At 44.5% G+C, this 26,444-nt stretch overlaps 1 protein-coding gene across 1 annotated transcript in view; it reads right to left on the bottom strand.

The window, feature by feature from the left end:
• rhpn1 (rhophilin, Rho GTPase binding protein 1) overlaps positions 1–13,545 on the bottom strand; it is a 70,463-nt gene extending 56,918 nt beyond the window's left edge. Inside the window, exons 1-3 of the mRNA XM_078398391.1 lie at positions 13,211–13,545; positions 11,390–11,505; positions 1,536–1,664 (exon numbers count right to left, since the gene is read on the bottom strand). Of these exons, the coding sequence (XP_078254517.1) occupies positions 1,536–1,664; positions 11,390–11,505; positions 13,211–13,267 (302 nt within the window). The 5' untranslated portion in view covers positions 13,268–13,545. The remainder of the gene's footprint in view (positions 1–1,535; positions 1,665–11,389; positions 11,506–13,210) is intronic.
• Positions 13,546–26,444: the final 12,899 nt, after the last annotated feature.

Genomic DNA, 26,444 nt, shown 5'->3' with positions numbered 1-26,444 from the left:
GCTACAATATGATGTTATATTGCTGAGATTAAGAATTTAACAAACCAATGGTATACTGATTCATGGAAATAGTCCGCAGGACGTTGCTGGCTTTACCTTGCAATAAACGTTATTCCCTTATCATGGGCGGCACGGTAGCACAGCGGTAGAGTTGCTGCTTTACAGCGAATGCAGCGCCGGAGACTCAGGTTCGATCCTGACTACGGGTGCTGCACTGTAAGGAGTTTGTACGTTCTCCCCGTGACCTGCGTGGGTTTTCTCCGAGATCTTCGGTTTCCTCCCACACTCCAAAGACGTACAGGTATGTAGGTTAATTGGCTGGGTAAATGTAAAAATTGTCCCTAGTGGGTGTAGGATAGTGTTAATGTGCGGGGATCGCTGGGCGGCACGGACTTGGAGGGCCAAAAAGGCCTGTTTCCGGCTGTATATATATGATGATGATGATGATGATGATGTATCTATACACTGTAAATGGTTTGATTGTAATCATGTAGTGTATTTCCCCTGTCTGCATAGCACGCAACAAAAGCTTTTCACTGTACCTCAGTACACATGACAATAAACTAAACTGTATAGATTTCCAATAATTTCACATTTTTGCTCTATAGAACTTCCACAAATACCACAATAGGATTACCCAGACCGGCACCACATGGTGTAATAGACGAATTATAGAAAGCTTCATTTGCAATGAAGGTTGTTACATGGACCTCTTGCAGCTAGGAGCCACCATTAACTAAACAGTCAAAACAAACAAAAAAACATTTGAATAATGAAAAGAAATAGAACCAAGGTATTTAACTTTTTCTTCAAGAGACAATCAAAAATTACTATTTTAATTAAAATAGTTAATAGCTAATTAAAATGGATATTAAATAAATAAATCTCAAATTAAAACACAACAGGTTATAAAATTGAGAGATGCAGCATAGAAACTGGCCCTTCAGCCCAGTTACATTGATATGCACCAATGTAACTCAAGAGAGAGTTAGATTTAGCTCTTACGGCTAAAGGAATCAAGGGAAAAAAATCAGGAACGAGGTACTGATTTTAGATGATCAGCCATGATCATATTGAATGACGGTGCTGGCTCGAAGGGCCGAATGGCCTATTCCTACACCTATTTTTCAATGTTTCTGACCCATTTTATTCTTCCCATGCTCAGATTGGTTCTGTCCTAGACTTTATCATTCATCTACAAACATCTAGTGGTCAGTTATCCTACCAACCCATATGTCTTTGGGAAATGGGAGGAAACCTGAGCACTCTGGAGGAAACCCAAGTTGTCACAGGGAGAATGCGCAAACTCCACATAGACAGCCTCCAAGGTTAAGATTGAATCAGAGTCTCTGGGGTTGTGACTAGCTGAAGAACTGTGAAACCTTTTTTTGATACAACCATTTTACATGACAGCCTGTCGCTGACATACCATGTGCTTCCAACGTGGCAAATTAAATGTCATCATCATAACATTTCCTGGGAAAATATCAACTACAAAATACAGGAATATGATAAAATAAACATGAATAAATTACTTCTCGTTCTGATATACATCCACTGAGCTGTTCAGTTCCTCAAGTTCCTCCTTCAGGAGCTGCAAGTTGGAGTTCACAAAACTCAATTCCATAGCCACAGTCTCCTTCACTTTGTTGTTGGTCGTAGCTCTGTAATATTATTGGAAATTTTAAATTATTCAAAAGTTAGCACAATAACAATTTTAATATTCATCTTTTGTAAATCTGATATCAATAAAAAAACACTACAGCCCAAGACCTTAAGTTCAAGTTGAACTTGGTGAATTCTTGCAACCAATCAGAAGTTTAGAGCCAACAACAAAATTGAGCATACAATCTGGAATGCAATTTATTACAGTACTGAGGCAATGTCAAGTTATCAGAGGTAAATGTAAAAGATCCCTTTATACTACATAACATGGAACAAATAAGCACTCCATAACACAAGTTCTCAGTCTAATCTATGTTACTAAATAAATATACAAGGGATGCAAATTCCAGAAAATAAGAGTGTACATAAATTGATATTATTTTTGGTTGTCTGGATGTCATGAGTGGGTGTGTCATAGGGTTCAGGCTTTTACAATTTATTGGTTTCTTCAAAATGATTTGATAAAGAAATCAAAAGATCTGGTCATTAAATTTGGAGTTGGAAGGTAAGTTGTAAAGCAGATAAAATGGCGGCGCTGCCATAGCAGCTGCGGCTTACCTGCGGTCCATTTGTCTTTGTGTTTTTGTTGTTTTTTTGTCTTAATTGTAGTTGTGATGTGGTGTTTTTGTGTTTGTGTACTGTGTGTGTATGTGGGGGGGGAGGGGGGGGAACTGTAAAATTGTAAGTATGTGTCCCTTCCGAACGAGACCCGACCTTTGTTTTCTGGGTGTTGTCTCCGTTCCTGCTGCGGCCTACCATCGGCCCAAATCCTGGAGCTGGCGGCCTCCAGGGCTCTGGTTCGCAGAGCCCGCGGATCGGACTTACCATCACCGGAGCCGGCCGTCCTCGGAGGCTGCGGGAGCGGCTGCGACTCGCCTTAGGCTCGGGCCGCGTGGATGCCGACGTCGGGAACTCCGGCAGCGGCAGCGGGTTCGCCCGCCCCGGATCGCGGGACTTGGGCCGCGGACATTTCACCGTCCGGCGCGGCCTAAAATATGCCGCGGGATGTTTCTCTGCTGGGCGGGGGCTTCGGTGTCGGGAGCCGCGGCCGCCCCGACGTGCAGCAACAGCAGCAGCGTGTTCGCCCGCCCCGGATCGGACTTATCATCGGCGGAGCCGGCCGTCTTCGGAGGCTGCGGGAGCGGCTGCGACTCGCCTTAGGCTCGGCCCGCTGCGGACCGTCTAGCGCGGCCTGCAACCACAACAGCCTGACTGCGGGAGAAGACGGCAGGAGAAGGGAAAGACATTGTGGCCTTCCATCACAGTGAGGAGAGGACTGGAGGAGACTCACTGTGATAGATGTTTCTTTGATGGATGTTTCTTTTTTTGTGTGTTTTTGGGGTTGTGTAATTTTAATGCCTATTTAATGCTTTTATTGTTGGACTGTGGGTGACTGAATTTCGTCCAATATTGGATGACAAATAAAGCTATCTTGAATCTTGAATCTTGAATCAATAGTCAATAGTCATTTAGACAATAGACAATAGGTGCAGGGGTAGGCCATTCAGCCCTTCGAGCCAGCACCGCCATTCAATGCGATCATGGCTGATCACTCTCAATCAGTACCCCGTTCCTGCCTTCTCCCCATACCCCCTCACTCCGCTATCCTTAAGAGCTCTATCCAGCTCTCTCTTGAAAGCATCCAACGAACTGGCCTCCACTGCCTTCTGAGGCAGAGAATTCCACACCTTCACCACTCTCTGACTGAAAAAGTTCTTCCTCATCTCCGTTCTAAATGGCCTACCCCTTATTCTTAAACTGTGGCCCCTTGTTCTGGACTCCCCCAACATCGGGAACATGTTTCCTGCCTCTAATGTGTCCAATCCCCTAATTATCTTATATGTTTCAATAAGATCCCCCCTCATCCTTCTAAATTCCAGTGTATACAAGCCTAATTGCTCTAGCCTTTCATCATACGACAGTCCCGCCATTCCGGGAATTAACCTAGTGAACCTGCGCTGCACGCCCTCAATAGCAAGAATATCCTTCCTCAAATTTGGAGACCAAAACTGCACACAGTACTCCAGGTGCGGCCTCACCAGGGCCCGGTACAACTGTAGAAGGACCTCTTTGCTCCTATACTCAACTCCTCTTGTTATGAAGGCCAACATTCCATTGGCTTTCTTCACTGCCTGCTGTACCTGCATGCTTCCTTTCAGTGACTGATGCACTAGGACACCCAGATCTCGTTGAACATCCCCTCTTCCTAACTTGACACCATTCAGATAATAATCTGCCTTTCTATTCTTACTTCCAAAGTGAATAACCTCACACTTATCTACATTAAACTGCATCTGCCATGTATCCGCCCACTCACACAACCTGTCCAAGTCACCCTGCAGCCTTATAACAGTATAACAGTATAACAGAGCTTTATTTGTCATTCGGTACCGAAGTACCGAACGAAACTACATAGCAGTCATAGAAAAAAAGAACACAAGACACATAGCCCCAACACAAACGTCCATCACAGTGACTCCAAACACCCCCTCACTGTGATGGAGGCAACAAAACTTCCACTCTCCTCCCCACGCCCACGGACAGACAGGTCGTCCCCGACCGACCCGCACTGTCCCCGCAAGGGAATGGAAGTCCCCGCGGCCGAATCGCACCGGGCGCTGAAACGTCTCGCGGCCGAGCCGGGCGATGAAAGGCCCCGCGACCAAGCCTTGCGCAGCTAAGTCCCGTGGTCGAGCCGCACCAGCGATGTAAAGTCCCGCAGCCGAGCCGCACCGGGCGATGTTAAGTCCCGCAGCCGAGCCGCACCGGGCGATGTAAAGTCCCGTGGTCGAGCCGCACCAGCGATGTAAAGTCCCGCAGCCGAGCCGCACCGAGCACTGTTAAGTCCAGCGGCCAAGCTGCACCAGCGATGTAAAGTCTCGCGGCCGATCCGCACCGGGCGATGTAAAGTCCCGCAGCCGAGCCGCACCGGGCACTGTTAAGTCCAGCGGCCAAGCCGCACCGGGCGATGTAAAGTCCAGCGGCCGAGACGCACCGGGCGATGTTAGGCCCCGCAGCCGAGCTGCACCCCGCGCCGTGAGGAAGAGAAGTTTCCCCCACCCCCCACCCCCCCAGCCACCCCCCACCCACACCACCACCCCCCACACATACACAACCAAAAAAAAATACAAAAACCATCCCAACACCGACACACAACAAAAAAAAAAGGAAAAAAGACGAACAGACTGCTAGCGAGCCGCAGCCGTTAGGCGCCGCCACTTCCGCTTATTGCATCTTCCTCACAATTCACACTACCCCCCAGCTTAGTATCATCTGCAAATTTGCTAATGGTACTTTTAATCCCTTCATCTAAGTCATTAATGTATATCGTAAATAGCTGGGGTCCCAGCACCGACCCTTGCGGTACCCCACTGGTCACTGCCTGCCATTCCGAAAGGGACCCATTTATCCCCACTCTTTGCTTTCTGTCTGTCAACCAATTTTCTATCCATGTGCAGTGAAATGAAAAATTACCCGCAGTTCAACAATAAGACCAATAAGAAAAATCAATAAAAATGCAATAACACATACAATCATAAACTAACACCAAACAAAAGAAAGATCCATCACAGTGAGTCTCCTCCAGTCCCTCCTCACTGTGATGGAAGGCCAGAATGTCTTTCTCTCTTCCCTGCCGTCTAATGAGACGACAAAGGGACATAGATAGAGTGGACAAAAATCAATTCTCTCAATCAAGTACCTCTGAAAGGAAGCAACCTATCAGAATTGGAAAGGCTATTTTCTAGTCATGCAGTACTGAAATACATATGGTGTCACACTTGAATTTCTAAGTCATTGTTTTGTGTGCAGACAGGATTATTGGAACTTAGTTTACATTTACAGCGGGTCAGGCAGCATCTCAGCAGTAGCAGCAGCAGCAATCAGCAGTAGCAGCAGCAGCAATCAGCAGTAGCAGCAGCAGCAATCAGCAGTAGCAGCAGCAGCAATCAGCAGTAGCAGCAGCAGCAAGCAGCAGTAGCAAGCAGCACCTAGCTGTGTTGCTTGGGAAGTAGTGTGTGGGGATTGTGTGGGGATTGTGTGGGGATTGTGTGGGGATTGTGTGGGGATAGTAAGGAGTAAGACCTGTGTGATCTCCCGGACTAGTTTCGATCGCCTAGCTTGGGGTCGGAGAGGAATTTCCCGGATTTTTTCCCAAATTGGCCTGGGTTTTTTATCCGGTTTTTCGCCTCTCCCAGGAGATCACTCAGTTCTTTTGGGTGGGCGATTGGAGCGGTTGGAGTAGCGGCCGGGCGGTAGGTTTAGTAACCGAGCGCGGGGCTTTGTTTGGAGAGTATGACTGCCAGGGCAGTTTTTTGTTCTGGGTATCAGATGTGGGGAATCTGGGAGTCTGATAGTCTTCCAGACATCCACATCTGCGCCAGGTGTGACGAGATGGGGCTCCTAAGGGACCGTATTAGGAACCTGGAGCGGCAGATTGATGACCTCCGTCTGATCAGGGAGAGTGAGGAGGTTATAGATAGGAGTTACAGGGAGGTGGTCACTCCTAGACCACGGGAGGTAGACAAGTGGGTCACTGTTAGGGGGGGCAAGGAACAGAGGCAGGGACTAGGGAGTACCCCGGTGGCTGTACCCCTTGGAAATAAGTACTCCTGTTTAAGTACTGTTGGGGGGGACAGCCTACCTGGGGGCAACGACGGTGCCCGGGCCTCTGGCAAGGAGTCCGGCCCTGTTGCTCAGAAGGGTAGGGAAAGGAAGAGGAGAGCAGTAGTAATAGGGGACTCTATAGTGAGGGGGTCAGATAGGCGTTTCTGTGGACGCAGTCGGGAGACCCGGATGGTGGTTTGCCTCCCTGGTGCCGGTGTCCGGGATGTGTCTGAGCGTGTCCAGGATATCCTGAAAGGGGAGGGAGAGGAGCCAGAGGTCGTGGTACATATAGGTACCAACAATATAGGTAGGATAAGGGAAGAGGTCCTGAAAGGAGAATTCAGGGGGCTAGGAAGAGAGTTAAAAAAAAGGACTTCCAAAGTAATAATCTCAGGCTTACTGCCTGTGCCACGCGATAGTGAGAATAGGAATGGAGTGAGGTGGAGGATAAATACGTGGCTGAGGAACTGGTGCAGGGAGCAGGGTTTCAGGTTTCTGGATCATTGGGACCTCTTCTGGGGGAAGTATGACCTGTACAAAAAGGACGGGTTGCATCTGAACCCGAGGGGAACCAATATCCTGGCGGGGAGATTTGCTAAAATAACTGCGGAGACTTTAAACTAGTACGGTTGGGGGGAGGGACTCAAACACAGATAGCTAATAGGCAGTGTGTGAGGCAGGAGGCAGAAAAGGGAAACACTCAGACCCAATATGTAGGAGAGAAAGAAGGGAAAAGAAATAAACTGAGAATAAGAAATGATGGGTCCCTTAAATGTGTATATTTTAATGCTAGGAGCATTGTAAGAAAGGTGGATGAGCTTAGAGCCTGGATTGACATCTGGAAGTATGATGTTGTGGTGATCAGTGAAACATGGTTGCAGGAGGGTTGCGATTGGCAATTAAATATTCCAGGATTTCATTGTTTCAGATGTGATAGAATCGGAGGGGCAAGAGGTGGGGGTGTTGCATTGCTTGTCAGGGAGGATATCACAGCAGTGCTTTGGCAGGACAGACTAGAAGGCTCGATTAAGGAGGCTGTTTGGGTGGAACTCAGAAATGAGAAAGGTTTAGCAACACTTATAGGGGTGTATTATAGACCGCCAAATAGGGAACGAGAATTGGAAGAGCAAATATGTAAGGAGATAGCAGATATTAGTAGTAAGCACAGAGTGGTGATTGTGGGTGATTTCAATTTTCCGTATATAGACTGGGAATCACATTCTGTTAAAGGGCTGGATGGTTTGGAGTTTGTAAAATGTGTGCAGGATAGTTTTTTGCAGCAATACGTAGAGGTGCCTACCAGAGAAGGGGCAGTGTTGGACCTCCTGTTAGGAAATGAGATGGGTCAGGTGACGGAGGTATGTGTTGAGGAGCACTTTGGGTCTAGTGATCATAATGCCATTAGTTTCAATATCATTATGGAGAAGGTCAAATCTGGACCAAGGGTTGAGATTTTGGATTGGAGAAAGGCTAATTTTGAGGAGATGAGAAAGGATTTAAAAGGAGTGAAATGGAAATTGTTGTTTTATGAAAAGGATATAATAGAGAAATGGAGGATATTTAAAGGTGACATTTTGAGAGTACAGAGTCTTTATGTCCCTGTTCGGTGGAAAGGAAAGAATAATAATTTGAAAGAGCCATGGTTTTCCAGGGAAATTGGACACTTGGTTCGGAAAAAGAGGGAGATATACAATAAATATAAGCGGCAGGGAGTAAATGAGGTTCTTGAGGAATATAAAGAATGTAAAAGGAATCTTAAAAAGGAAATTAGAAAAGCGAAAAAAAGATATGAGGCTGCTTTGGCAAGTAATGTAAAAGTAAACCCCAAGGGGTTCTACAGATATGTCAATAGCAAAAGGATAGTGAGGGATAAAATTGGTCCATTAGAGAGTCAGAGTGGACAGCTATGTGCTGAGCCGGAAGAAATGGGGGAGATATTAAACAATTTATTTTCTTCGGTATTTACCGAGGAGAAGGATATTGAATTATGTGAGGTAAGCGAAACAAGTAGAGTAGTGATGGAAATTAGGAGGATTAAAGAAGAGGAGGTACGGACACTTTTGAAGAATATAAAAGTGGATAAGTCTCCAGGTCCTGATAGGATATTCCCTAGGACATTGAGGGAAGTTAGTGCAGAAATAGCAGGGGCTATGACGGAAATATTTCAAACGTCATTAGAAACAGGGATGGTGCCGGAAGATTGGCGCATTGCGCATGTTGTGCCTTTGTTTAAAAAAGGTTCTAAAAGTAAACCTAGCAATTATAGACCTATTAGTTTGACGTCTGTGGTGGGAAAATTAATGGAAAAGATACTTAGGGACAATATATATAATTATTTGGATAATCAAGGCCTGATTAGAAACAGTCAACATGGATTTGTGCCTGGAAGGTCATGTTTGACTAATCTTCTTGAATTTTTTGAAGAGGTTACCAGGGAAATTGATAAGGGCAAGGCTGTGGATGTTGTCTATATGGACTTCAGTAAGGCATTTGACAAGGTTCCACATGGAAGGTTGATTAAGAAGGTTAAATCGTTGGGTATTAATAGTGAGGTTGCAAGATGGATTCAACAATGGCTGAATGGGAGATACCAGAGGGTAACGGTTGACAATTGTATGTCAGGTTGGAGGCCAGTGTCTAGTGGAGTGCCCCAAGGATCTGTGTTGGGTCCACTGTTGTTTGTCATTTACATTAATGATCTGGATGATGGTGTGGCAAATTGGATTAGTAAATATGCAGATGATACTAAGATAGGTGGAGTAGTTGATAGTGAGGTAGATTTTCAAAGTCTACAGAGAGACTTGGGCCTTTTGGAAGGGTGGGCTGAAAGATGGCAGATGGAGTTTAATGCTGATAAGTGTGAGGTGCTGCATTTTGGTAGGACAAATCAAAATAGGACGTACAGGGTAAATGGTAGGGAATTGAGGAATGCAGTGGAACAGAGGGATCTGGGAATAACTGTGCATTGTTCCCTGAAGGTGGAATCTCATGTGGATAGGGTGGTGAAGAAGGCATTTGGTATGCTTGCCTTTATAAATCAGAGCATCGAGTATAGAAGTTGGGATGTAATGTTGAAATTGTACAGGGGATTGGTGAGGCCAAATCTGGAGTATGGTGTGCAGTTCTGGTCGCCAAATTATAGGAAGGATGTCGACAAAATGGAGAGGGTACAGAGGAGATTTACTAGAATGTTGCCTGGGTTTCAGCACTTAGGCTACAGAGAGAGGTTGAACAGGTTGGGTCTTTATTCTTTGGAGCGTAGAAGGTTGAGGGGGGACTTGATAGAGGTTTTTAAAATTTTGAGAGGGACGGACAGAGTTGACGTGGGTAGGCTTTTCCCTTTGAGAGTGGGGAAGATTCCAACAAGGGGACATAGCTTCAGAATTGAGGGACAAAGGTTTAGGGGTAACATGAGGGGGAACTTCTTTACTCAGAGGGTTGTGGCTGTATGGAATGGGCTTCCGGTGGAAGTGGTGGAGGCTGGCTCGATTTTATTATTTAAGAGTAAATTGGATAGGTATATGGATAGGAGGGGATTGGAGGGTTATGGTCTGAGTGCAGGTAGATGAGACTAGGTCAGGGAGAATGGTCGGCGTGGACTGGTAGGGCCGGACAGGCCTGTTTCCATGCTGTAGTTGTTATATGTTATATGTTATGTTTTAATAAAGTCATAGGCTTTTTCCTTGAATATCCCAGTTAATTTTACATTGTCAAAAAATATTCATAAGGTAACGTGAAAAGTCACCTTATATTATTTAATTCCATGGGATTAACAGGAATATTCAATTCTGCATGCTTACTGAACACACAACAGGCTAAATTCTTGGACAGAAGGAAATTATTTCCCATTGCAGTTCCATGTGGAAATCACTGTTGAGTGGATGCCTATAGAGGGGTGGCATTTGAGTCACTGCTCCTCATCATTGTCACCAATGGTTTGAATAAAGTACGGGAATAGAGTGGGGGAAATGTCCACAAGGTCACAGATGACATGAAAGATATGAACATTCAAAGCATTTTGCATACCAGAGAAAAGCCAGAATCTGTTGAGTGCAAGGTAAAGGTGTTAAAATGAATGTTTAGTTTGGAGATAGTGTAGAAACAGGCCCTTCGGTCCTTCAGTCCACACCGATCAACAATCACCCCAACACCAGTTCTATCCTACACACATGGGATAATTTACAGAAGCCAATTAACCTACAAGCACATCTTTGGAATGTGGGAGGAAACTGGAGCAACCGGAGAAAACCCATGGAGAATGTACAAACCACAGGGAGAATGTACAAACAGCACCCGTGGTCAGGGTTGAACCCGGGTCTCTGGCGCTGTAAGGCAGAAACTCTACTGCTGCGACACTGTGCCGCCCCCTAAATGAATCAATGAATGATTGAAGGTCATAAACAGAGGATTGTTGGTTTAAAAATACATAGCTTTTCAATACTTTGTCAAGATGATCAAATGCGAAACAAGAAATACAATCACATCTTTGTAAAAGTTCCTTTTAAGCTTCATTTAATATACTGTGTCTAGTTGAACTCCCACTGGTGAGCAATAGGGCTCCTGATTTCAGATCATAGCAAATATCAATAACATCTTAAAAAACCACAATAGACAAGGGAAGCTGGAGCTGGTTTTTGTTTGGAAAAAATGTCATATGTTAAGAGTCAAGAATTTGGTTAACTTTATAAAATAAGAATTTGGTTCATACGGATACCTTATCTATTTCAGTTTTTTTGTACAGAAAAGTATCTAAATTTGCTATACCAGCATAGAACTACAGATGATGTTAGAATGATGTTTTGTAACCTCTCCTAAGTAAAAATAAAGTGCTAATGACCCAATGGATTCAAAGGGGACATAGATGAGTTTCTGAAAGTGGTTAGTATAACTCTGAACAGAAGTATTGTTACGTTGTTCTTCTAAAGTGGACAAAAATAGCCTTCTGACCAATTCATTAAACTTTGTTTGAATGAGAACTTTCATGTGACCATCATGTACGAGAAGATATTTGTGTGCACCATGATAATACTGCACAAATCTGAGCTTCTCAAAAGTAAAAAAATGCACTCACACTTACATCCAAGTAATCTGTTAATCTTGACAAAACACCAACACTCACCGAAATAGATTTTCAGCTCCAGCTCGCATTCTCATCTCCTTATTAATCTGCTGGTTAATTCGGGCTCGGCGGTTTTGCAGTTTGCTCCTCTGAGTCTGAGCAAAGGGATCACATCCCTATATTCAAATTATAATGGAGAAGAACATCCATTCAGTCAACAGTGCTTGCCAGCTCCTGAGAGGAACAATGCTATTTGTCTCATCCTGGTTCTTTTTCTACTCTCCTGTAAAAATGTTTATTTTCCAGTATTTATCACTTACCTTGTGAAAATGATTAACTATTCACCCAACCTTTCCACTACTGCACTTTGGGTCAAAACAACTCACTTTGTAAAACGAAAACTCTTCATCCTTCCAATTCCTGTTGCTCCCTTTCCTCACATAGCACCAACATAACATTTGATGATAAGAACCAAACCACATATAGAGCATTATTTTAATAGACAACAGGTGCAGGAGTAGGCCTTATGGCCCTTCGAGCCAGCACCGCCATTCATTGTGGTCATGGCTGATCATCCACAATCAGTACCCAACTATAAACTGTACTTTATACACATATAAAGTTTCAAGGAAGTGGAACCCATTCCAGTCACTATGAAAGGAATGCCTTCTTTGTTAAAGCAATCTAAACTAATTATTTTCTCTCCTCATTTTCTACTACAACTACTCGCAAATTAACTCTTAAATGATCAAAAAGGCTCTTGCAACCGCTGCATGGTGTAACATTCCATGTGACAAATCTTCATGTACTCTTTATTTATCAAACATTTATTTCACATGCAAATTTAATAATGAATGCAAATTAATGCTCCTGAAAATTATCTAAAAATTATATTCCCCAAATAGAGTGACCCACAAATCTATAGTAATTCATATAGCACTACAATTATTCGATTGAAATTCTAAGCCCACAATTTTAAAGCCCTCAAACCTGAAATTCTAAGCCCACAAAATGCTGGAGTAACTCAGTGGGTCAGGCAGCATCTCTGGAGAGAAGGGATGGGTGACGTTTTGGGTCAAGACCCTTCTTCAGACTGAGAAAGGGTCTCGACCCATCCCTTCTCTCCAGAGATACTGCCTGACCCACTCAGTTACTCCAGCATTTTGTGTCTACCATAGAACAGAACAGCTCAAGAATATGCCCTTCAGCCCACAATGTCTGAGCCGAACATGATGCCAAGACCAACTCTTATCTGCCTGCACTTTGTAAAGCAATAGAATAGGCCTTTAAACATAGTATTCAATAACTAACATAATAAACAAACAATTTATTTAATTCAGCACGTTTCAATGAGGTCCCCCCTCAACTCCAGCGAGTACGGGTCCAGTGCCGTCAAACCCATTTGTGCCATTTGTTAACCCACTCATTCCTGGGATCATTCTTGTAAACCTCCTCTGGACCCTCTCCAGGTCACTTATTCCCACTACCAAAATGCATGTCTCCGCACGTTGCTACGCTATATTCTCCCGCAACCTCCTCTCTTATCCCTCTCAATAACCTGGAACACATCACATCAGGCCCTGGGGATTTATCCAGCTTTTAATGTATTAGGAAAGCGCTGATACCCCTCCTCCTTGATATTAAACTGCTCTTGCACACTAGCCTTCTTTGCACTGATTGTCCCTGACAACGCGGGGTGGTCGGCCGACAGGTGTAACCGTCGCCCCTGGCAACGGGCCGACAGGTGTAACCGTCGCCCCTGGCAACGGGCCGACAGGTGTAACCGTCGCCCCTAGCAACGGGGTGGTCGGCCGACATGTGGAACCGTCGCCCCTGGCAACGGGGCCGCCGGTTGACAGGTGTAACCATCGGCACTCTCACCTTGCGGGCGCTGCCATCGCCGTGCAGCTCGCTCTCAATCTCGCCGCTCTCCGTCATGGCACAAGCGTGAGGCGGAGAGTGAATGGCCGATATCTCGCCCGCCCGCCGGCCGGCCGTGGGTATGTGTCGGTCCCCTCAACCCGTCCGTCCCTTCAGCTCCCGGTGTCCGATCGTCCGTCCCGGCGGTGCCCAGGTGCCTGGTGTCCACCCCCTCTGTCCCCGTTATCCGTTCGTTTGCCCGTCCGTCCCCTCAGACCCCGGTGTCGGGTGTCCGTCCCCTGCCTCAGTCCCCAGTGTCCGTCCCGCCGTCCGTCCCTTCAGATCTCGGTGTCCGATCGCCCGTCCCGGTGTACGCCCCCTCAGCCCCCGGTGTCCGTGCCCCCGGTGCCCGTGCCCTGATCCCCCCGGTGTCCGTCCACTCAGCGCCCGCCACCCGCTCGCGGACCAACTGCCGCTTCCAACCGCCACCCGCTCGCTCGCGACGCACTCTCCCGGCGCCCGGATGTCCCCGGCCCCGCCCCATCCCCCTCTGCAGCTGACGGACAGCCCGCGCAGCCAATTACAGCCGCGGATCCCCCCTAGCAACGCGGCAACTAGGGGGCCGGCGACCAATGGGAGGAGAGGTCGGGCCGGGGGGCGCGGGCCCGCGGGCTGGGGGTGACGTCATTGGGTTGAGGGAATTAAAGGGCCTCCAGACCGAATCACCCCCAGACCGAATCACCCCCAGACCGAATCACCCCCAGACCGAATCACCCCCAGACCGAATCACCCCCAGACCGAATCACCCCCAGACCGAATCACCCCCAGACCGAATCACCCCCAGACCGAATCACCCCCAGACCGAATCACCCCCAGACCGAATCACCTCCAGACCGAATCACCTCCAGACCGAATCACCTTCAGACCGAATCACCTCCAGACCGAATCACCTCCAGACCGAATCACCTCCAGACCGAATCACCCCCAGACCGAATCACCTCCAGACCGAATCACCCCCAGACCGAATCACCTCCAGACCGAATCACCTCCAGACCGAATCACCTCCAGACCGAATCACCTCCAGACCGAATCACCTCCAGACCGAATCACCTCCAGACCGAATCACCTCCAGACCGAATCACCTCCAGACCGAATCACCTTCAGACCGAATCACCTTCAGACCGAATCACCTCCAGACCGAATCACCTCCCGACCGAATCACCTCCAGACCGAATCACCTTCAGACCGAATCACCTTCAGACCGAATCACCTCCAGACCGAATCACTTCCAGACTGAATCACCTTCAGATTGAATCACCTCAAGAAAAAATCAATAATAAGTAAAAGACTCAAGGTGTACTTGAAAGCTCTGGAGAGAAAGAAATTGCAATAAAGAGGGAAAAAGACACCAGGTGTGCTTGAAGACAACTTGGAGAAAAATAAATGCAATATTTCCACTGGCGTGGGATTCCCTGCCTATGACTACGCAAATGGACCTTTGTGGGTGGCATGGAGAAGCCCAAGTCCATCCATTGGGAATGGTCTGGTGTACATAGTGGAAGGAATTAGGAGCACACAGAAGCCTAGTATTAAAAGTAGAAGGAGCATATCATCTCCGGACCAGCCACACATCTGCTCCATTAGTCCAGTGGTCAAGAGATCTATGATAAATTCTATAATTAAACAAAAAACACCAGGTGCTGAAGGTTCTCAGTGGGTCAGGATGCATCTGTGGAGGGAATGGACAGAGATATTTTCAGGTGAGGAAGCTTCTTGGGACTGATCCAAGTATCTACAATTTATTATATATCTAAATTCAATAATTAGATTGATTACAATTTGTAATCAGGGAAGACATAAAATTAAAATTACTACTACTGGTTACAAAACTACTACAACACTGTCGGTGCCATTCATGTGGTGACTCTTTGCATACTTTAGGTATGCAAAACAAAGAATTTCACTGAAACTCATCACATGTGGCTTTACAGTATTCATTCATTGATTCATTCAAACACATGGCCCAGTGATGTAGCGGATAGAACTGCTGCCTAATAGCACAAGGAGAGCAGCCTTTGTGAAGTTTGTACGTTCTCCCTGTGACCACATGGTTCCTACCACAACCTAAAAATATGCAGGTTAGTATGTTAATTGACCCTGACTGTTTAGGTGAGTGATAGAATAATAGAATAGAATAGAATAACTTTATTTGTCATTCAATACAAGTTTGAACGAAATTTAGTTACCATGCAGTCACAACACTAAAAAAGCACAAAACACACAACCACACAATTCAACACAAACATCCATCACAGTGATTCTCCTCCAGGCACCTCCACACTGTGATAGAAGGTAAAGAAAGTCTTATCTCCTTCCTGCTTCTTCACCCGTGGTCGGGCAGTCAAAACTGCTGCGTTAAGGCGATCGAGGCTCCCGACTCCGAAGCCCCTGCCGGGCGATGGAATTGTGGGAAAATTGATGAGAATATGAAGAGAATGACAAAAAGGGGATTAGTGTCGGATTAGTGTAAATGGGTGAGTGATAATTCAGTAGATACTTGTTGGGCCAAAGGGCCTGTTTCTGTGCTGTATGTCTACAAATTAGAAAAACAAGTGTAAATATGGAAGTAAATTAAATTAATATTAGTTAATAAAGAACTAGACAAGTTAACGAGCCTCAAAACTGATAAACCCAAGGACCTAAATCCCAGAGTTTTGAAAGAGGCGGCTACAGAGATTCTAAAATTCTGGAAAAGTTCCTGCAGAGTGGAGGGTGGAAAATCTGGCCCCACCATTTAATAAAGGGAGAGATAAACAAGGATTCGCTGATGTATTAGTTCGACATCACTATTTGAGAAATTTCAGGAATGCATAATAAAGGATGTAATGTCAAACCACTTAGGAAAGAATACTGTGATTGAATATATACACAGAACATTGCAGTCAGCTCTGGCAGGTTACAGGGACTGCAAATACCTGCATAGGTTGCAAAGTCAATGGTGCCATTTCATGAATACTCAGGGTGGGGCATTAATATCAACCTTCATGTGAATTTATAGAGATTTCCTATGGGGTTAGTAACCTGTAGGTTTTCAAATACAGGTCCACCGCTGATTTTCCAGCAATTGGTGGTCCGGAACCTCCTTTAATCCAGACAAAAGTATGAGAAAATATGATGAAAGAATGGGTCGACTGGGCTTGTATTCATTGGAATTTCGAAGGTTGAGGGGGGATCTTATGGAAACATATAACATTCTTAAAGGATTAGACAGACTAGATGCAGTATGCATTTCCTAGATGCAGGAAAAATGTTCCCGAACTCCAGAACCAGGGTCACAGTTTAAGAATAAGGGGGAGGCCATTTAGGACTGAGATGAGAAAAAACATTTTTACCCAGAGAGTTGTGAATCTGTGGAATTCTCTGCCACAGAAAGCAGTGGAGGCTAATTCACTGGATATTTTCAAGAGTTATATTTAGCTCTAGGGCTAAAGGAATCAAGGGATATTGGGAAAAAGCAGGAACGGGGTACTGATTTTAGATGATCAGCCATGATCATATTCTTTGCAGCCCAGTGGTATGAACATCGACTTCTCCAACTTTAGATAGTTCCTCTGTCCCTCTCTTCCCCTCCTCCTTCCCAGATCTCCCTCTATCGTCCTGTCTCCACCTATATCCTTCCTTTGTCCCGCCCCCCTGACATCAGTCTGAAGAAGGGTCTCGACCCGAAACGTCACCCATTCCTTCTCTCCCGAGATGCTGCCTGACCTGCTGAGTTACTCCAGCATTTTGTGAATAAACACCTTCGATTTGTACCAGCATCTGCAGTTATTTTCTTATATTGCTGGCTCAAAGGGCCGAATGGCCTGCTCCTGCACCTATTTTTCTATGTTTTTCTATGTTTCAATGCTTCCAAGAGAGAGTTAGATTTAGCTCTTACTGCTAAAGGAATCAAGGAATATGGGGTAAAAGCAGGAATGGGGTACTGATATTAGATGATCAGCCATGATCATATTGAATGGCGGTGCTGGCTCAAAGGGCCGAATGGCCTCCTCCTGCATCAATTTTTCTATGTTTCTATGAGAGCGTACTTGAAATCCACCCCCGGAAGTCCTCACGAAATGTAGCGCCTGGGCCGGGTGAGGTGGCCAATCTTGACCTCATTGAGACTTCTGCGCCGATCCTTTCCCTTAGCCAACTTCTGTGCCTGGTCAGTGGGTCAAATTTGCTTCCTGTGGCCGGGAATCTGGAAATCCAGTCCAGTTGTAGCCGGCAGATCCGTTCCCATATCCAACTTCTGAGGATGACTTTGCAGGCTGCTATCTTGGCCCCCAGTGGTCTAGGTGGACTGTTCTGGCACCGTTGGACTCCTCTCAGAGGCGATGACCTCTCCCCCTCTGTTGGTCCAGCAAAACTGATAATGGAGAAAATCTCTGGAACCAAGCATGCCTAAAAATTGGTGGTCGACCTATAAAACCTTAACATGAGTGCTAACACTCACATAAAATTTGAAACTATGCAAAAATTGTTATCTTTAGGAGAGATGTTAGAGTATGGTTGTGTTGTCGCAGAGATTCATAGGGAAACTCATATTTATGTGCAAGTTCTTAGAAATATAGAAAACACAGAAAAATAGGTGCAGGAGTAGGCCATTCGGCCCTTCGAGCCAGCATCGCCATTCAATATGATCAATGCTGATCATCTAAAATCAGTACCCTGTTCTTGTTTTTTCCCCATATCCCTTGATTCCTTTAGCCCTAAGAGCTAAATCTAACTCTCTCTTGAAAACATCCAGTAAATTGGCCTCCACTGCCTTCTGTGGCAGCGAATTCCACAGATTTACAACTCTCTTGTCTCTATAAAAGTGATTACATTTCAGGAATAATTTGTCTGGCTTCGGAAAGCCTTGAGAAATCACAGAGCCACTAAAGATTTAATGTGAAAGGTATTTGTTTTTGACATCCTTTCAAGGAAAGGAAACAAACAATATTAAGAAATAGATGGCTGGATCTTGCATTGACAAAGGAGATTGTTGGTAACAGTACAATCCATGGGTTTTAAAGATACTCACTGTGTGAAATGCTTCGAGCTGTTTTTGAGAGATGCAAGAAGGTGCAATAGTCCTATTTTTTAAGGTGCTCCAAGAAATTAATTACCATTGTGCACTTGTTATTGAATTATAGAACCATACAACATGGAAACAGGCACTCCTTGTCCCTGCCGACCAGGTTGTATACTGGCCTCATCCCATTCGCCTACATTTGGGCAATATCCCACTAAAACCCTTGTGATCCATATATCTGTCCAAATGTCTTTTAAACATTTTCTCAGTAGAAGTTGAAGCATAGTCAGGAAGAAAAATGTTAAACCACTTCAAGGTCTCAGATTAGTTAACGGGTGATATACTAAATTAATACTAATACCAATACAAAATTAATTGCTCCCCTGATTTACACTATGACATTGACAAGGATTGTAAATCATAAGAAGACATTCAGTAATTTGCAGAATAACCACACAATTGGCAAACAAACTTAAATGTAGATAAGTATTAACTTTGGGTAAAAATATAAGGGCACAAGGGTGCAGTGGTAGAGTTGCTGCCTTACAATGCCAGAAGACCCGGGTTCAATCCTGACCTCGGGTGCTGTCTGTACGGAGTTTGTATTTTCGCCCTATGACTGTGTGAGTTTTCTCCGGGTGCTCCGGTTTCGTCCCACATTCCAAAGACGAGTAGGTTTATAGGTTGATAGGCTTCTGTAAATTCATGTTCATAAGTTGTAGGAGCAGAATTAGGCCTTTTGGCCCATCAAGTCTACTCCGCCATTCAAGAGAGTTAGATAGAGCTCTAGGGGCTAGTGGAATCAAGGGATATGGGGAGAAGGCAGGCACAGGTTACTGATTGTGGATAATCAGCCATGATCACAATGAATGGCGGTATCACAAAATGTTGGAGTAACTCAGTGAGCCGGTCCTGCTGAGCCGGATGGTCACATCGCAGTGATCCGGCACAGATCTACTTGCACTTTATTCTGTCTTAAAACTGTTACAATTTGTTTCGTTGGGTTGTTGTTGTTTAAATTAATACTGACTAGCTAATTAAATTATTGCATCGTATGGGAGGCGCATTCCCAATCTCGTTGTACCCCTGTACAATGACAATAAAAATATATTGCATTGTATTGTATTGTATTATATTGTAGTGGGTCAGGTCGATGTTTCGGGTCGAGACCCCTGAATGGCGGTGCTGGCTCGAAGGGCCTCATGGGCTTCTCCTGCACCTATTTTCTATGTTTTCTATGTTTCTATGTTTCAATCATGGCTGATCTATCTTTCCCTCTCAACCCTATTCTCCTGCATTCTTCCCATAGCCCTTGACACCCGTACTAATCAAAAACCTACCAATCTCCACCTTAGAAATCTCCATCGACGGCCTCCACTGTCTTCTGTGGCAATGAATTCCATAGATTCACCACCCTTTGACTAACACATTTCCTCCTCATCCCCTGTCTAAAGGTATGTCATTTTATTTTGAGACTATGGCCTCTGGCCTTAGACTCTCCTACTTGTAGAAACATCCTCTCCACTTTTTTTGTGTAGTGTCCCTAGTGTGTAGGATACTGTAGATCTTGTGTACGGGTTGATTGGTAGTTGGCATGGACTCGGTGGGCCAAAGGGCCTGTTTCCGTCCTTTGTATCTCTAAGGGCCGTTCCTCTAAACTAAACTAAACTAAAATAATTATATATTTGGAAAATGATAATCCAAGAGTGAACAATGGGATATGGATCATGTACAGGCAGGTGAGATTAGTTTGATTTGGCATCATGCTTGGCATGCTCATTGTAGGCTGAAGGGCTTGTTCGTCAGCTGTAATGTACTGTTGTATATCTTCACTGGTTTGTGCCTGGGTTCGTTGACTATGTGATACTTCATCCTGTCGACGAAAGGAAAATCATTCTGGGTAATGTGGTCATTGTGGTTGTATGCAGGCTGTGATATTTAGATTAGTGGTGTGGTGCAGTGGGAGGTTTGTGAGAATGTGGTTAGTTCCCCGTGCTGATTTCTCCTCGGTGAGTGTTGTGATGTAGTATTTATTCACAAAATGCTGGAGTAACTCAGCAGGTCAGGCAGCATCTCGGGAGAGAAGGAATGGGTGACGTTTTTGTTACTCGCTGGAATTTAAAAGATTGAGGGGGGATCTTATAGAAACTTACAAAATTCTTAAGGGTTGGACAGGCTAGATGCAGGAAGATTGTTCCCGATGTTGGGGAAGTCCAGAACAAGGGGTCACAGTTTAAGGATAAGGGGGAAGTATTTTAGGACCGAGAGAGTCACACAGAGAGTGACACACAGAGAGTGGTGAATCTATGGAATTCTCTGCCACAGAAGGTAGTTGAGGCCAGTTCATTGGCTATATTTAAGAGGGAGTTAGATGTGGCCCTTGTGGTTAAAGGGATCAGGGGGTATGGAGAGAAGGCAGGTACAGGATACTGAGTTGGATGATCAGCGATGATCATATTGAATGGCGGTGCAGGCTCGAAGGGCCGAATGACCTACTCCTGCACCTATTTTCTATGTTTCTATGTTTCTATGTTTCGGGTCGAGACCCTTCTTCAGACTAGTAGGTCACACTGCATTTGACGCTAGTTGTGTATGGAATTTGAAGTTATATTTACAGTAATTACCTTCACCGTACATTTGGTTATTTTATGTGTTGCCTCTGGATCCAGACTTTGTGTCTTTCCTTGGTTTGCACTCCTTGTATGAGTTTTAACAGTTCTCTCCTCAATTGACATGGATTTCTCACTCCACACAGGCAGGGAATCTCTCCTCTCCTCAACACATCTACAAGTTCTCAAAGTGGTGTGACAGAAAAGCTGACCACTGCTGGCTGTGTTCTTTCTCCTCTAGCCAAAAGCTGCAAAAGGATGCAATCACAGTGCACCTTTCCATTAACATGTGGGCTGACTTTATTCAAGAGTGAGCTAGATAGAGCTCTTAAGGATAGCGGAGTCAGGGGGTATGGGGAGAAGGCAGGAACGGGGTACTGATTGAGAATGATCAGCCATGATCACATTGAATGGTGGTGCTGACTCGAAGGGCCGAATGGCCTACTCCTGCACCTAGTGTCTATTGTCTATCATCAGCTTGCTTAAATTGGCTTGTTGCAATGATAACTGAGCTCTCTGGCTATCAATCATTTAAGAACAGGTTATCTGGTTATTTTCCCAGTGCTTGTAAGATCTTAACTTGTGCAGTATCTTTCTCATTTCCTTCAACACTGGCTGGTATTGAAAGTACTTCATTGTTTAAGGCATTAAAAAAGTGTATGCTTCTGGCATTCTTTGTTTCTTTGTTTCTCACTTCTGGCATATGACTCCACAAATGGTAAACTCTAAAGTTACAAATAGTTCTCCATTTTGACAAAGGCTGATTTTCCTATGATAATGCATTTAATTACTTAATCCGTTCCCTTAACACATGCTACCTGACCCGCTGAGTTCCTCCAGCACTTTGTGTCTTTATCTGTGGATGGATTGGACGGAGATGTTTTGGCTCAGAGTCCTTCGTCAGATTGATATGTTATGCTTTGTCCACAACAATTTCACCATTACAAACCCTCTTCATTTACCAAAAAGCGTGGAATTTGTGGAAGGGTCCCTATCCGCAATGTCACCTATCCATGTTCATCACTGAGCCGATGTGTTACCACAGCACCTTATGTCCATTTCAGGTTATTTGTATGTTACTGGCACCTACTGGCAGAACACATTACTGCACAAATGGTGGTTTATGTTGACAGATTTTTAATCCCTTGTTGACAGATTTTTAATCCCTTATGTTGACAGATTACCTTTAATCCCTTGTGGAAGAATTAATTGTTCCATTATTTCATGAGAGAAGAGTGACAAAGAGAAGAAAATTATGCTTCCTTTGGTAAAAGGTAGTTGAAACTCTTTCTGGAGTACTACAAAACGTTTTGGCCAATGTACCTCAGGTAGGATTTTGCCCTTGGAGAGGGTGAAGCCCCATTTGTTCACCAGGTTTAACGAGTTAAAATATGAAAACGTTTTATATACTTGCTTTGCATTTGCTTAGATTAAGAAGCTGATCTTCAAATCATTTATCAGATGGACCACACTCCCCACCATTGACCTCATCGACACTTCACTTTGTGTCAAAGAAGGATCCACAATAATAAAGACTTGACCCACCCCAGTCATTTCTTCTTCTCCCCGCTCCTGTCTGGCAAACGCTCCAGAAGCTTGAAAGCGCGCACCACCAGACTCAGGAACAGCTTCTTCCCCTCTGTTATCAGGCTTCTGAACGGGCCTTCCATACGCTAGGGTACTGAACGATTAACCTCTACCCCATTGAGGACATTGGACTTTGTCTCTGGAAATGAAAACTATATTCTGCATTCTGTATCTTCCCCTTTGCTCTACCTATCGTACGTGAGGTTGACTTGATCATATTTATATATGGTTTATCTAATCTATTTGGATAGCTTGCAAAACAAAGCTTTTCAATGACCCTAAGTACATGTGTCAATAGTAACGTAAAACGATAAAGGATTTGGTATGGTGGATGCAAAGCAATTATGGAGTTTTTCTTTTTGCATTATTATGGTTACCTAGTATTATGGTTATTAATTTATTGTATTTTTGATTATTATTGATATTTCTGATTGACATTTCCAGCAGAAGTAGAAATCAAGATTATTAAAAATAAATAGATGCTCTGAATCATTGACATTTTCAGGACTGTGATAAATTTATATACCTGTGCATTGTTGCATTTACAGGCCTGTTAAGCTGCACCAAGTAAGAATTTTGTTGTTCTGTTGTTGGTACATATGACAATCAAATACTCTGATGCAGCTCTGATACAGCTCTGAAATAGACCTTTCAAACCAACTCATCCATGCCCAACAAAATGCCCCAGCCAAGCCAGATCCATTTTCCCACATCTCCCTCTAAATCTTTATTATCCATGTACTTGTCCAAATATCTTTTAAATGTTGTTATAGTACCGGCCTCAACTAATTCCTCTGGCAACACGTTCCAAAATCCCACCCCACTCTGTCTGAAAAGGTTTCCCCTCAAGTTCCTATTGAATCGTTCCCCTTTCACCTGAAACCTATACCCTCTGGTTCTCGATTCCCCTGCATTGGAAAAAAAAGACTCTGTACATTCACCTTATCTATTCCTATAATAATTTTATACACCTCCATAAGATCAGCCCTCATCCTCCAGCAAGGAATAAGGGCATCATGAAATTAGTGAGGCATTTAGTGGTAAAGTCAGGAATTCCATACGTTTCCACCAGAGGTAGAAATCCAGATCTTATGTTATTAAAATTAATAGGTCTTCTGAATAGACAATAGACAATAGGTGCAGGAGTAGGCCATTCAGCCCTTCGAGCCAGCACCGCCATTCAATGCGATCATGGCTGATCACTCTCAATCAGTACCCCGTTCCTGCCTTCTCCCCGTACCCCCTCACTCCGCTATCCTTAAGAGCTCTATCCAGCTCTCTCTTGAAAGCATCCAACGAACTGGCCTCCACTGCCTTCTGATGCAGAGAATTCCACACCTTCACCACTCTCTGACTGGTCTGAAGAAACGTCACCCATTCCCTCTCTCCTAGATGCTGCCTGACCTGCTGAGTTACTCCAGCATTTTGTGATACCTTCGATTTGTACCAGCATCTGCAGTTATTTTCCTCTGTAAGTTGGCAGGTTGTGATATGAGATGTTATGAAGCATTAGAGGGGATTTGTGTAAATTAATTATGATCAAACGACTTGGTGGAGCAGGGTGCATGGTTGAATGACTTAATCGAATCTCATTCTTTCCAGCAAATGGGAAACAAATAGGAAGGTGCAGGAAAGAGCTGCAGATGCTAGTTTAAATCGAAGGCAGACACAAAATGCTGTAATACCTCAGCGGTACAGGCAGCATCTCCAGAGCTGCTCCACTTACCCCAGCATTTTGTGTCTACCTTGGAAACAAATAGGAGGTGTGACAAACGAACAGTGAAAGTCAAAATATAAAGGTGATGCCTAGGGTACAAGAAAGGCCGAAATACACATTGATAAAACACTGAAAGGCAAGGCAAAAGAAAGCTAAGAGAGTTAGAATGAGCTATGTTATGTAATTGTTATGGATAAGGACGAAGATAAACGAGGAATAGTTCTAAAGTGGTATAGGGTCAAGTATGAAAAGATTGAGTAGAAATAGACTGGAAGCAGCTACTTAAAAATAAATGACTTTAGTTCAGTTTAGTTTATTGTCACGTGCACTGAGGTACAGTTGAAAGCTTTTGTTGCGTGCTAACCAGTCAGGGAAAGACGATACACGAATACAAAAGAACTGTCCACAGGAGAAAGGCAGTAACGTGTCGTGCAAGATAAAGTCCAGTAAAGTCCGATTAAAGATCTTTTGCTCCCGGGAGTTGAAGAAGCGACAGACATGTGAGAAGAGATTAAGAGCGTAGATAAAGTAAGAAATGCTGTTGTTGAAGTAGAGTTTTAAAAGAGTGAAGTGATGGTAATGAGTGACTGCAGATCCGCATCTGTGACACGCAGGCAGCAAGTCATCTGGATTGGTGCTATCTTGTTCAGATGTTATCAGTGTTAGAATGGTGGGAGGCATCCAATAGGCAAGAGTAAGGTTCAGGCTAAATATATTACCGATAAAAGGGAAATCTTAAATTGATATTCCCATGGATATTGAAAAACATTTAAGGGAGGGTAAGGTATAAAAATGTTGTGATAATAAAATTATAAGAACCTCTGAAAAAGGGTCTCAATAGACATTAGACAATAGGTGCAGGAGGAGGCCAATTGCTGATCATGGCTGATTATTCTCAATCAGTACCCCGTTCCTGCCTTCTCCCCATACCCCCTGACTCCGCTATCCTTAAGAGCTCTATCTAGCTCTCGACCCGAAACGTCGCCCATTCCTTCTCTCCCGAGATGTTGCCTGACCCACTGAGTTACTCCAGCATTTTGTGTCTACCTTCAATAGATCAAGACCTTGATCCCTTAGTAGAAAGGTCAATAACTGGAGGGCAAATTTAAAAAAAGACACACAGTGCTGGAGTAACTCAATGGGTCAGGCAGCATCTTTGGAGAACATGGATTAGTGATGTTTCGGGTTGGGACCACAGCATGGTGTAAACCAGCATCTGCAATTCCTTGTTTCCACAGGGCAAATTTTAAGTTTATTGGAGAGGAGAGTCTAGAATATTTGACTTCCTCCAAAGAGTTTCTGAAGTTTGGAACTTGCTGCCTGAGAGGGTGGTGAAGGCTGAAGCTTGTAAAACATTGACAGGCCTGATGTGGCCAGAACCAAGTTTCTTTCCAGTTTCTACATTTGTCCACGAGATGGCGTACACCACTCATGTTTAGACCTTGGTGCCAAGAAATGTATCTTTGGTCCATGTCACTAAACTCACTGCAAAATAGCAGAGGACAGGGTACTGACTCGACAGGATACAGTATCCCTACCCAGTGGAGTGCCTTTCTAGACATCAGATTATTTTATTCATGGTTCTGTGGCATCATATTGGCTCTGAAGTCTGAAAATAACCATAGGTGAACAGAGTTCAGTGTCATTTGTGTGAAATCATGGTGTAGACAACAGTTGCGAGATTATGCATTTTTCATAAAATATGTCACATTCAGTCTCATCTCTGCAATGTATTGAATATTGTAAGCTTGGGCTACTTGTCCTGACGATTTAAACTTGCCATAAAAAATTCTCATTGGTATTTCCAATTGATCTACGCAGTGCACAGAACGGTACAGCACAGGAACAAACAAAGACTGGAGCGACTAGGCTTGTATAAACTGGAATTTAGAAGGATGAGAGGAGATCTTATCGAAACGTATAAGATTATTAAGGGGTTGGACACGTTAGAGGCAGGAAACATGTTCTCAATGTTGGGGGAGTCCAGTACCAGGGGCCATCGTTTAAGAATAAGGGGTAGGCCATTTAGAATGGAGATGAGGAAAAACTTTTTCAGTCAGAGAGTTGTGAATCTGTGGAATTCTTTGCCTCAGAAGGCAGTGGAGGCCAATTCTCTGAATGCATTCAAGAGAGAGCTGGATAGAGCTCTTAAGGATAGCGGAGTCAGGGGGTATGGGGAGAAAGCAGGAACGGGGTACTGATTGAGAATGATCAGCCATGATCACATTGAATGGCGGTGCTGGCTCAAGGGGCCGAATGGCCTCCTCCTGCACCTATTGTCTA

The sequence above is a fragment of the Rhinoraja longicauda genome, chromosome 4 (assembly GCF_053455715.1).
Source record: "Rhinoraja longicauda isolate Sanriku21f chromosome 4, sRhiLon1.1, whole genome shotgun sequence".
Classification (NCBI taxonomy): Eukaryota; Metazoa; Chordata; class Chondrichthyes; order Rajiformes; family Arhynchobatidae; genus Rhinoraja; species Rhinoraja longicauda.
Note: the sequence above shows the minus strand (reverse complement) of the source record. Positions and strands in the feature narration are given on the sequence as shown.